At 46.4% G+C, this 12981-nt stretch overlaps 2 protein-coding genes across 6 annotated transcripts in view; one reads left to right on the top strand and one right to left on the bottom strand.

Annotated features, from left to right (window-relative positions):
• RPA1 (replication protein A1) overlaps positions 1 to 452 on the bottom strand; it is a 93661-nt gene extending 93209 nt beyond the window's left edge. The window contains exon 1 of the mRNA XM_088454948.1: positions 235 to 452. Coding sequence (XP_088311074.1) covers positions 235 to 270 — 36 coding nt within the window. The 5' untranslated portion in view covers positions 271 to 452. The remainder of the gene's footprint in view (positions 1 to 234) is intronic.
• Positions 453 to 568: 116 nt separating this feature from the next.
• The window catches only part of SMYD4 (SET and MYND domain containing 4), a 49588-nt gene continuing 37175 nt past the window's right edge, over positions 569 to 12981 (top strand). Inside the window, exons 1-3 of one of the 5 annotated variants that reach the window (XM_088454915.1) lie at positions 789 to 916; positions 1372 to 1443; positions 7191 to 7347. In XM_088454915.1, the coding sequence (XP_088311041.1) occupies positions 7214 to 7347 (134 nt within the window). In that variant the 5' untranslated portion in view covers positions 789 to 916; positions 1372 to 1443; positions 7191 to 7213. Of the gene's footprint in view, positions 756 to 788; positions 1444 to 5593; positions 5698 to 7190; positions 7348 to 12981 lie in introns of those variants that run through there. The other 4 variants (XM_088454888.1, XM_088454899.1, XM_088454908.1 and 1 more) reach the window with 4 other exon arrangements.

The following is a 12981-nucleotide window of genomic DNA, read 5'->3' as shown; positions in this document are numbered from 1 at the left end:
TGAAGCTGAATATAGATTGAACTTGAGGGATAAAGCATCAGATCAGTTTTTAAAATATCCTTGCAGGATGCCAGTGGATAAATACATCCCTGTTATGTGCTCATATACTGTAACATATACCCAGCACCCTTGGCCCCTAGAAAATAAGCCCCCATCACCCATAGTGCCACATGTCTCACAGATTACATAAGTGCTTTAAGGCTTCGATATTAGAAACTCTGAGCAGCCACTCACCGGTATGGAGCCCTCACTCAGCTTCGGCATCGCCATCCTGACAGAGTGCCCTGTAGCAGCAGGTGCAGTGCAGGTAAGTACTACCAGTATGCCCGCGCTGTACCCACACAACAGCTGCCTAGTGCCTACCACTAACTACCGTACTTGGCGCACTCAGCTCCCTCCAACTGTCGCCTGGCGCCAAATCCCACGTCTGGGCACGCTGCTAAACAGCAAGGTGACGTCAGTCAGGGCTGTGTAAACCGTGTCCGCCATCTTTGTTTCGGGTAGAACGGACAGCGATGTTATTATTGCACAGCGTAGTGTACAAGACAACGTTTCCCGACGGAAGTTCATGTACATGGACAGATATTTTGTACCATTTGCCTGGCAGCATGACTGCTGGGCACTCGGACTGTGTTGTCTGCTGCACTCTCTGACTGTGATGTGAGGGCAATCCGAAGCCCGCTGCACCGGAGGCGTCATGATGCGCCAATCAACGTCACGTGATACCAGCTGCCACCAGAGCGATGTTGTGAAATGTGAGTGTCTGTGCTCTGCTGTTGCATGGGTGACGTGAGTGTGGCTGTGCCCTGCGGCTGCAGGGGTGATATGGGTGACATGAGGGTGGCTGTGCCCTGCGGCTGCAGGGGTGACATGAGGGTGGCTGTGTGACTACAAATATGCGTAGAAGATGTGTGATGTTAGTACAGATACTTGTTACTAAGTTATGTGTTTTAAACACAGATGGGTCAGGGTGGCATCTACATTAAGGACGTTTTTCTCAGTGGGCAGTAAGGTGGTGCTAATATTAGAAGTCTCATCTTATTTACATGATGTGACAGATATTATGATATTCAGAAAGTTTGGTGTCAGAAATTACTGTAAAGCCAATGTGCCGTGGATTATATATGTCTAATATTCACAATTGGTGTTTAATGTTGCCAGGACAGGTTTAATGGCATGAGACCAGTCTTGATCAAATTGAGGCACTAGTCTTAAGGTTCCTACACACTTGGCGATGTGCTCACGATCCGTCATTGTGTCCAATTTCCCCCTGAACTCTTCCCAGCAGCTCCCCGGCAGTCGTGGGCACGATTTGGTGTTAAAAACTGTCCAATCTGACAAACAATCTATCGTGCCTCCTAACTATTCCAGTGCATCGTGACTGAGATCGGCAAATCTTCCCTACAGCACAGCAGATCTGAAGATGCGATGTACGACCAGCAGGTACGCGCATTGTGATTGTGAGTAGAATCTCACGATTTGGGCATATTTGACACGATTTGTCGGAATCAGGCAAATCGTGTCAAAAATTGCGAAGTGTGTAGGTAGGTACCTTAGCTGTTGCAGAGTTAAGCTGGGTACACACTATACGTTGTCACAATGCCATCCAAACTGCACAATCCGGTTTACGGTGGTGCAGTGTGTCATTACATGCTGCATGTAACAGCACAGCGTCTTTTATTGCATTGTACTGCTCAGATGGAACAATGTGATATGATCGTCGTTAACAACGGTTCGGACGTACACCTTATATGATGTATACGATATATTGCTCAGATCCGTGTCTGAATGATGTATCGTATAGTGTGTGCCCAGCTTTCCACTCCAGATTGTGCTAGTCAGTACATATGCAGAAACTTGGGGTGTTCATGTGGGCTGAGGATACTTGAAATGCAGTGATACCTGCCATTCGTCAGTAAATCGGCAACCGCTGGATTATATATTAGACAGCACGGCCTGCAGACTAGCGGCTATATTTATGAAGTCGCCACTTCTGGGTGGGTTGGAGCGGGAAATTTAAAGCAACAGTCACATTCAGTGTAAAGCACTCTGGGCATTGCACTGAATGTTAGTGCTGCCACTTCATTAATATAACCCCAGGACCCAGTAGGACAAACAGTGAAAATTAAGAAGGTCCAAATTGCCTACTGCATCATGATGAGATTCACTGTTATTTCCTACTAGACTGTCCATGTACTGCAAAAGCTGGTTACACCCTACATGGTATGTCCTGCAATCATGGTACCTGTGACCACTCTGCATGACCGTCGTGTAGTGTGTACTTCCAGACTGTCGTTTACATACATCGTTCATTATATTGTCCTGTCTGATTCACTGCATGTCATACAGCGGGTCCTGCAGTGTGTACCCTGATGATATATCATAAGTGGCCGTTGTGCACCCCTACAGGCATCAGCTTGACACTGATCACAGTAACACTGCTCTTTTTCCCCACCACTGCTTTCATTATAGAAAAGTAACTTGGCAGGGGTGGGGAACCTTTTTTCTGCCAAGGGACATTTTGATATATATATATATAACATTATTTGTGGGCCCGGTGCAGGCCATGCCCCTCCATGTGACATCACATGGTGGTGAGTCCACAATTGCCGGTGATTACAGCAAAGCTGTAAGGGCAGCAGTGTAACCGTCAAGCGTCCTAAGGATTCTCCAGGCAGCCCTGCTGTATAGATTCTGGCTGCAGGCTGCCATTCTAGGCACCTGCTAGCCAGATGAGGCTAGCAGAAAAAAGCTCAGAGGGCCAGACCAAATAATTCTGAATTAAATAGCTCCCGGAGCTATTTAATTCAGCGCGCTGCTAAGGATTTCTTCTCCGAAAAGGCATTAGCACGCCCACTATGTCTTGGTGTGCGATCGCTCTGTGTATGCAGACGCCCACCAGCCTGTCTTAAGACGCCCACTTGCGCACGTCATCTCCAGGAAGTGTATACAACCATCAGTAACATCGGATGCGATCGCAGCGCTTGTGGCTGACCGTACCCTACCGCAAGCACTTCAGTGTAAAAACCAGCCAGGTTACGTGTACTATGACGCTGCCTCTAAATTATGCACGCCTCTGAAATGGCGTTGAGACGCTCAGGCACCCCTGCGTTCGCACCTCCACTCCCCCATTTTTAATGGCCAGCCCCTGTCACCACCCACAAATGGCTTCTCCTGTTACTCATTCTGCTGGGCAGTCTATGTGCAGCGAGCGAACGCTTCCTGGTCTCTCACACTGGTTCGCGCACTGCGATGCGTACGCAAGCGCACAATGCAAACATTGGCTGGCTACGAGCAAACGCATCCTAGCAATCGGGTCTGAATCAGGTCCACTGTACCATCCTCTAAGGACTGTACTACCCGAATGATGGCTCAGCGGCAGGATTTCACTATAGAAATCCCAGTGCTGGGCGCTCAATGGCTGAGAGAACCGAGCATGCAAGTGGCGTCAGCAACATATGCGTGTCCAAACAACATATTGTTCAGACATAAACACTGAACGATAAGCCGCCAGATCATGTACGAGATTGACAGATCTTGCCTGCTGTAGGCAAGATCTGAAGATACGACAGACGACCCATGGGTACACGCATCGGCATAGTTATCACGACACTAACGATTTGCACATATTATGCACAATCTGTCATTCCGATGCGTCAAAATTGGCCAGATTGTGCATAATATCATCTAGTGTGTACGCACCTTTACACTACTTGAAGCCCCCAAATTAAAACCAGGGATGGGAACACTAAAAACCTTCACAATGGTTGATACCATTGCATTGTATGCAGACAGCATGCTTTTGTTTCCAGCAGATGTGAGTGAGCAGGTACATTTGGACTTTACTCAGGCCTTAAGATTAATTTGAATATTTTATCCCTCAAAGGTTTGTCCCTGGTGATGGTGGCTCCTGCTCACTTCTTTGTAGTGGACCAATTGTTTTAAATATCTAGGTTTGTGTCCCGTACGCCTCAAGACTGTTAGATTTAATCTTGATCTGATTACTGAGACCTTTAAAATGAAATCACACCTTTGTTTTACGTGGCGCATGCGCACGGCATCTATTCACAGGAAGGGTGATCTCTGCACCGCTAGTTTTCCCACCTGCGGACCATTGCAGCCTGTGGGTGGGGATGGCACTCTGCATGTTGTTTTAGAGGGCAAGCTACCTTATCCCTGCTACAGTTTCACCTTATGGGAAAAAATACTAAGATAGATGCGCCTGTATTTATGTATCTTGACAGCTTTATACGCCTTTGACGGAGCTACAGAACCCTTGTTGTGTCTTTATAAGTAAAATAATTAGGGGCAACACGGTTGGTGTAATGTCTTGGGATAGATCCCCACCACAACCCTAACTGTGTGGAGTTTGTATGTCCTCCCTGGTTTTTGTGGGTTTCCTCTGGGTGTTCAGGTTTTCTCCACAATCCAAAATATACTAGTAGGTTAATTGTCTCCTGACAAAAAATAATCCTAGTGTGTGTACATCAGGTAAGGAATATAGATTATAATCTACACTGGGGAAGGGACTGATGTGAATGTCCTAATATTCTCTGTCAAGTGCTGCAGAATATGTATACACTATATAAATCACAGATAATATTACTACTTATACACAAGAACAGGCAGACATTCACATACAGAAGGAATAGTGTGTTTGTATACAATTATACACCTTTTTAGTGCATTTTTAATTCAAGAACTGTTTGACAGTATGTAGCAGTTATGCTGGCCATACACAAGACCAATTTTCCTCCTATCAACCAACTTGTCTGTCCAACTAAAACAGTGCTTCAACTTTTTAATCAGACCAATGTTTTCATTAGATCAGCCAACTTCTCCCCAACTTGTGATGTCATATAAATAGTCGGACAGTGTCTGCCTACTTCTACATGTTTTGAATAAATATATATATAAATATTGTAATTATTTCAGTAAAATGGGGTACTTTAGCCATCTCTGCCCCCTAGTCATCCCTGGTATCACAGTGATATAGAAATGGCTGGGGAAGCCTCACTGCTACATCACAGCACCTGTGTTTTCATTGTCACTTTTTCAAAAAAACTACAAAATATTCAGGTGCTGATTTGCAATACTAGAACATTTCCACTGTTTAGCTGCACCACCACCCAGTGGGACTGCTTCCAGCTGCACCTATACGAATCCTCATTAAGAAACGCCAACCATGTGCTGGTAAATAGGATTCCTTCACAATCGTTTTATTTGGATCTGCAACATTATCATGACGTTTAGAACTCAAGCTAATTTCTATTGCCTGGACTGTAATGTAGGCAGTAATAAGTCTGCACATGATGCAGAGCTGAAAGAGCAGCACTTTGATTTTGATTTGTTGTTATCTACTGGATTTTAGGATCATGTTTATCCGTTAGGATTCATGTTCCTATGTGATTTTTTTCACAGTACTGCGTATGTATTACATGTTTGTATAGTCTTGTTATTAAATGTTTAATATTCAATAATCTTATTATACGTTTCTTGATTGCTTGAATGAAACAATTTCTTCCATGACAACAATAAAATAATGTAACTAGTGCAGTACCATTATATCGATCTATATTGCCACTTTATCATGCTACAACAAGCCAAGGGAATACCAGCCACAAACCATCTCGTCCCCGCCGGAGGATGAGCTGGCAGCGGAAAGGGAAGGACCGGGCAAGGACCGCACGCTAGCAGGTGACCAGGCAGAGAGTCCATACCCTCAGAATGTAAGCTCTCGCGAGCAGGGCCCTCTTTCCTCACGTGCTTCTTCTTGCCATACTTTTACTTTCATTCACAATGGCACCTAAAACTGCTTACTGACACCCTGCTGCTTATTTAGGTGTTATGCAGCATTGTTTATAAATCATGTACTTGCACTGCATTGTCTGTACTGTTAATAGCTGTTGTCTTGTGTGCTCATTTGTTTCTGTACTTTGTAAGGCGCTGCGGAACCCTTGTGGCGCCATATAAATAAAGGATAATAATAATACCGATGTGTAGAATGCCGGCTGTTAAAACACTGACAGCGGCATCCTGATGGCTACAAATCTGACAGGGGAACAGTAAGTAGTGTTCCCCTGTCCTATCTTCACCCTAACCCTCTGTTCCTGCACCCTCACAATAACCCTCCCCCCTGGGTGCCTAACCATAACCTCCCCCGGTGGTGCCTAACCCCCCCTGTCTAGAACCTAACCTTAACCTCCCCCTCCCACAGCCTAAGTCCCCACGGTGCGCCTAAACCTAACCCTCCCCCCCCCCCCCACCCGTGGCTAACAGCTACTCGGCCCCGCTGTACTTACGATTGGGATGCCGACGGTCGGGATTCTGGCATCTGCATCTCCAGCCATGTCGGGATTCCATCGCCGGTCTTCCCACACTGATCGGGATCACGGCCATTGGACAATTCACCGCATCCCTCCATCGGGAAGAGCCGGCAACTGTGTAGACAGAGTGTCCGTCTACTTTTGTAAAAATCGCTCAGTTGGGGAAAGTATCCAACTTACCCGGTACACTGAAACGATAGTCGCCAAAGTAGTTGGGAAATATCAAGCATGTTCTATATTTCCAACTAGTTGAACTGATAATTTTATGCTGTTTGGGAGCAAGCGAACGATTATCCTTTGCTCCCACATACTGCCTTATTATCATTCCAACCAATCAATCAGTTGACTGGTTGGAACAATATCATTCTGGTGTATGGCCAGCTTTTCTCTCACTTTTTCCGCTATAATTTCTGGTAGGAAGGCTGGTGATTAGGAAATCTTAACGCTGACATAAATGAAGTAAGTAGCCTGGAAGCACAGCTCACTGCTCTTCACAATAGGCTGATTTCATTACATATATAAATGTTGGAGAACATTTTGTTATTAATAATCCAGCTTTTCACTTTCTTTTCAGAGACTAAGTGAAAGTTAGATTTCAGTCTGTCCTTTTACAGTGCAGACTGCTGATTAGCTTCTGGGTGAAGTCAGAAATGATCTGCATCTCTCCGTCTGTACTTTAGGCAATCCCCAATAAGTCATCATTAGCATGTACGGGCCGATGAATCAGTGTATCTTAAATGGGGGGATGACAGCAAAGAATTACAATTATTTCATATAGGACAGTTTTTAATGTTTTTTATGTATAATTTACCGGTATTGAGTTGAACATTTCTTTCTTGCATTTAAATGTTTCCTCATATACAGCTACAGATGTCACTCAGTTCCTGATGGAGCTTCCAATGTTGGACTGGCAGGACTATGCAGGGAAGAAGTGGTCACAGCTTAATTCATGTGAAAAAGCAAAATTTTCTACAAACTCAGATCTTAAGGAGAGCTTCATGGCTTGTTGGTCACAGCTTCAGTAAGTAACTGTATGATATTGAATGAAAATACATAGTGTGATGATAACAGGCTAGGTGGCGCTAGATTGCCACTTGTTCAGCCTGGGAATGTAAGATCCTACCCCACAAGACTTAAAAGGTGGAGTAAGATAACTTTCTGGGGCCCCAATACAAACCTGCATTTTGCAGGCCAGCACCTGGAGGAGAACCCAGAAAAACCACTATGTGTCCAGCAGGCAGCCTGGAAACAGTCCTGAGAGAGGTTGGTAGCAGATTTGCTGAACAGATTTTAGAGAGGGCTTAAGAAACGAGGCAGTGCCCTAAGTAGGAGGTGGGCATTTATTTTCAAATTCTAGTTTGCTGATCATTAAAGCTCATAAAAAATTTAAAGGGAGAATTTTGCTAGTTTCAGACAATTTTATGCTCCAAGATGCACTGCACTGATTGAAATGCTACTTATCCCCACATAAAGGATTATTAACTCCTGCAATACTGTATGTTTTTATTAAACCTTCACAAAGGCAGGTACAGATGTGTCCTCATACATTATTGCTAAACAGCTCTTCTCGGCGTGCCAGGTTTTGCCTGACTCTGCTTACACCGCTTCACTTTACTGCAATGAAATATGCTACACTTGTATATCTGTGTGTGACTAAGTCTGAATCTGTATAAGAAACGCTATGATGCAGCAGTCACTGCTCCTTTCCACACCAAGGTCCGTTGTGCTTCATAAACAGATTCATTCGCACACAGATATACAAGTGTCGCATATCAAATTATTCAGAACAGTCTCGTGAAGCCGTTTATCGCATCCGTTTGCGACTAAGACGCATGCTCATGCAAAAAAGATGCACAAGACCTGACTCGCCACATGGCGCATTAAAGCTAAGGCCCTCATTCAGACCCACTCGCGAGCGGCTGTCCGCTAGCAAGTGGGTCGATGGACTGCACTGCGCATGCGCACGAGTGAGGGAGCTCCGTCGTGCGCATGCGCGAGACGCGACGAGCGAAGGACTTTCCTTCGCTCGGAGTGTCTCATCAAAGGGGGCGTGCTGTCGATGTTGACTGACAGCACGCCCCCTTTGGTGGGCGTGCCTGCCAGACGGAGGCGTTCCCAAGGATAGAGCCAAAATCACTCCTGGCCTTGCGGTTGAAAAACTCAACCGCAGGCTTTTGCTCGCAGTTTCGATGGTCGCGATGGTCAAGACCATCGCGACCATCCTGCGCGCTCGTATATGCTGTGGGTGGTGACCCACAGCTATACGAGCGTCCAGGAGGACGCTCCATATTAATGGAGGTGGGCCCTGATTCAGAGCGAGCGCTCTGGTCAGAGCGTCCGGCTCTGAATCGGGGCCTAAGTGTATGAGGATACTTTTGTATGTTCTTATTATGCCTTATACATAACATGCTTGTTGTGGCGTTGAGTGGACCCACCTGCCATCTCAATTCAGCAAAACTTACTTTCTTCTTCGGGGTCCATAGGAATCCACAGGGACACCATGCGGATAATGTGGTTCTGGTGATCCTGGGACCAAACAGTTAAGCTTTTAGCTCCCAGGATGCCCCTGGTTCACTCCCACATATACCCCGGCCACAGGCATTCAGTTTTTCGTTTGGTGCGGCAGGATTCAGACGCACCTTTGAAACAGGGGGACTGCTTAGGCAGTCCCAAGCTTTAATTTTATGTTTTATTTTTTATTTCTATGTTTTAGAGTTAGCAGTGCTGAATGTCTTAATAGACACCTGCACTGCGACTCCGTCTACCTCCGCCGGGCTTCAACACCAGTAACAGGTCTGGTGATTTCGGCGGGTCATGGCAGAGCTTGCTAGCGGCGACACTGGGGCCCGGACTGCTACCGGACGCATGGAGATGTCAGGTAAGGCGATTCCTCGCTTACGGGGAATCGCGCGCGGCAAACCTTGCTTCTGACGATGGAGACGCACCGACAGCCGCTGCAGAGAGGGACCGGGGCCGTCCGCTCCCTCACTAGACCACCCGGGCCTTATTGTCTGACCTCGGGGATCAGCAGAAGGCGCTTCTACTGCCATGAGGCCAGCGTACCCGGCCGGTTGACACAGCTAGGGGAGGTAGGTTCTCCCCCGGCAGCTCCGACCCAGACGCAGATCCATCAAAGGTTTTCCTGTGTCTGGGTCGCTCATCCTACCCTCCTCGTGTATATGAGATGCTCACAGTCCACTATCGGTGCTCTGCTGAAGCGGTTTGGTCTCAGGAGGTTTTGAGTCAGTCTCCCTTTATACCTCTCCTTTGGGTCAGGTATATAGTGCTCTATATCCTAACAAGTTTGAGTAGTTGATTCAGGGTCCATTGCAACTAATTTACATATACTGTACATTGTATGTGACTTTTTTTGCTAGCTACTGTGTTGATACTGCCTTTTATTTCTGACTGTCAATTATAACTCACTGTTTTTCTCCTCATCCCTCTGTTACAGGTGGGTGGGGGTTTTTTTGTTCTCTGTACGTCACATTTACTAGTTATTTGTGAAGGCTGTCACATTACATTGCATGATTACCTTTAGAATTAAAGTAAACAAAGACAGGAGGTTGAGGCCTCTGTGCTGGATTTATGTAAATCCTGTTTGGCGGGCTTGTCCCCTCAGGACTTTATACAGAACAGTTTGTTTGCTGTCTGTTATAAAGAACCACCTCTCCAGTCCAGTCTACCCGCCCCTTTACGGGAGTCATCTTGGGCGTCCTCCTTGTTTCAGGTGATGACGCAGCTAGTGGATCGTTTGGCTACTCCCACGCTGCCTCCTTTAGCGGGATACCCACAGCAGTTTCAGCATGCTATGTTTGCCCCCCTATACATCCTTCTTGGATGAATGTTTATGCCCACTCAAGTCAGAGTATGGCTTAGTCGGTTGTGGCGAACAGACCGGTAGTCACTAAGGTGCCTAAGCGGACGTTATCTGTTTATCAGTCTGCTTAGCATGTAGATTCAGACGCATCATCGGCGGAATCAGATGATGTGCCAGGTTCTTCTCCAGGGTCTATCTCAGTTGAAGAGGACCATCCTTTTACAGTGAATGTCCCTTCTTTGGTGAGGGCAGTCAAATCAATCCTAAATATACAGGATGATGAGCCAGCTCCTAGACAGAAGGCTCCAGTGTTTAAACACCAGAAGGTGGTAAAAGCTAAGATTCCTAAATCTGAGCAGCTCACTGAACTTGCGGAAGAGGCATGGAGTAACCCGGATAAACTGTTCCATATTGCGAAAAGATTAGCTTCTTTGATATCCTTTCCCAGCAACTGAATGTACTAAGTGGGAAATCCCTCCTACTGTGGATTCTGATGTGACACATTTAGTCAGGAGTGCTATGTTGCCTATTCTGTCAGCATCTTCTCTTAAAGATCCTACAGTTAGAAAAATGTAAACATGTCTTAAAGCAGTATTTTCAATGTCTGGAGCTTACTCGACCAGCTATGGCTGGGGCTTGGGTATCCAAGGCTGTTGAAGAATGGACGGGGAAGATACTCTACAGAATTAGATAGTGGCTACTCCTACAGCTTCTAAATCTGCAGGTCTGCCATCAACAGCTACATTAAAGTCTAGGCAATCTTCTTTTTGGTCCTTCCATCCTCAGGGACGAGCAAAACAACAGTCTTCCTCCAGAGCGTCTAGTTCTCGTAGGGCCACCTTGCAGCAAACTAGTAGGCCCTGGCCGGCCAGGTCCAGCTTCTAAGCAGGACATCAAACCCACTGCCTGATGGGGCAGTCCTCCTCCTGGGGGATCCCAGGATGGGAGGCCAACTTCTTCAATTTGCGGATTACTGGCATCAAACAACAACAGACGCCTGGGTCCGAGAAGTGGTCTCTTAGGGGTATGCCTTCACTTTTTCCTGGAGGCGTTCTCCCCAGTAGTTTTTTTGCACAACTCCCCCATCAGTTTCTATCAACGCCTTGGCCCTCCAGGAGGCCATTTACTCCCTGCTGCGGGCCGGGGTGATAATCCTGGTTCCTGTGGTTCAACAAGGAAAGGGTTATTATTCCAATCTATTTTTGGTTCAGTAACCAAATGGGTCTCGTCGCCCTATTCTAAATCTGCAAAAACCTCAACAAGTTTATCCGTGTACCCATGTCACGTATGGAGACTCTTCAATCAGTTATTTTGGCAATGGAACCTGAGTATTTTATGGCTTCCCTGAACATTAAGGATGTGTATCTGCATGTACCTATTACGCTATCCTACCAAAAATTTCTACTGTTGTCTGTCCTGCAACAACATTACCAATTTCAGGCACTGCCCTTTGATCTATCAACGGCCCCTCGGGTCTTCACCAAAATAATGGCAATTATGACGGCCTACCTCAGGCGTCAGGGAATCAGAATACTTCCATACCTGGATGACCTTCTCATATTTGCACAGTCTCCAGCTGTTTTACAACACCTATCTCCAAATGACCATTGCCTGCCTAAAGACGCACGGCTGGGTCATCAATTGGAAGAAATCCTCTCTTCCTCCAACACCGCAGATGGTACATCTATGGGCACTTCTGGATTCTGAGGCACAAAGGGTGCTTCTGCCAGGGGACAAGATTGCCGCCCTATCAAGTACGCAAATTGCTACGTAATCAAAGTGTATCCATTCTATCAGCAATGCAGGTCTTGGGGTCAATGCTATCCACCTTCGACATGGTGGAATATGCTCAGTTCCACTCCAGGCCTTTGCAGCAATTGATTCTCTCCCATTGGAACAGACAGTATCATCTAATATGGTCTCAGAGGATCCTTCTCGCTCTGGAGGTTTGATTCTCTCTCTCGTGGTGGCTACAAAATAATCATCTGGACAAAGGTAGCCCATTCTGGATTCCAAATGTGGGTGCTTCTCACCACGGACGCCAGTCTTTGTGGATGGGGGGGGCAATGACAGGTCATCACACCTTTCAGAGAAGATGGACAAATCAGGAAAGTTCCCATAAACATTCTGGAGCTTCGAGCAGTATACAAAGCACTTATCGCGGCACAGGACCTGTTCCAGGACAGTCCGGTCCAGATCCAGTCCAACAACGTGACCACAGTAGCCTATCTCAATCATCAAGGAGGCACGCAAAGTCATGCAGCCATGATGGAAATGACAAACATTCTGATCTGGGCAGAACATAATCTTCCAGCTATCTCTCCAATATTAATCCCTGGAGTCCTCAACTGGGAACCGGATTTCCTAAGTCGTCAGGACATACACGCCGGAGAGTGGGCTCTCCACCTGGGTTTTTTTTTCAACTCCTGGTGAACAAATGGGGCCTAACAGAGGTAGACCTCATGGCCTCACGTCACAATCACAAGATCCCCAGGTTCGGGTCCAGGACCAGGGACCCCTTGCTATCTCTTCTACATGCAAAGTCCCTGATTTGGCAGCGATCTCTTGTTGCTCCCCCTTTTTTTGCTTTTTCACCAGGATAGAGCTGTTCTCCGTACACGGGGCGGGTTACCTTCCTAATGTATTGTCCCGTTTTCATGTGAATGAAGAGATTGTGGTTCCAGCTTTTCAGTCGTCAGACCTTTCTGTAGGTGAAGCCTCCCTGGATGTGGTTCGTATTCACCGTATCTATGTGGATCGTACAGACTCTTAGAAAATCAGATGCTCTTTTTGTGTTAATATGGTTTTCACAAACGAGAATGGCCAGCTAACAAA

Source organism: Taudactylus pleione, unplaced genomic scaffold (assembly GCF_031769625.1).
Source record: "Taudactylus pleione unplaced genomic scaffold, aTauple2 ptg000040l, whole genome shotgun sequence".
Classification (NCBI taxonomy): Eukaryota; Metazoa; Chordata; class Amphibia; order Anura; family Myobatrachidae; genus Taudactylus; species Taudactylus pleione.
The sequence above is the reverse complement of the archived record's forward strand: the minus strand, read 5'-3'. Positions and strand labels throughout refer to the sequence as shown.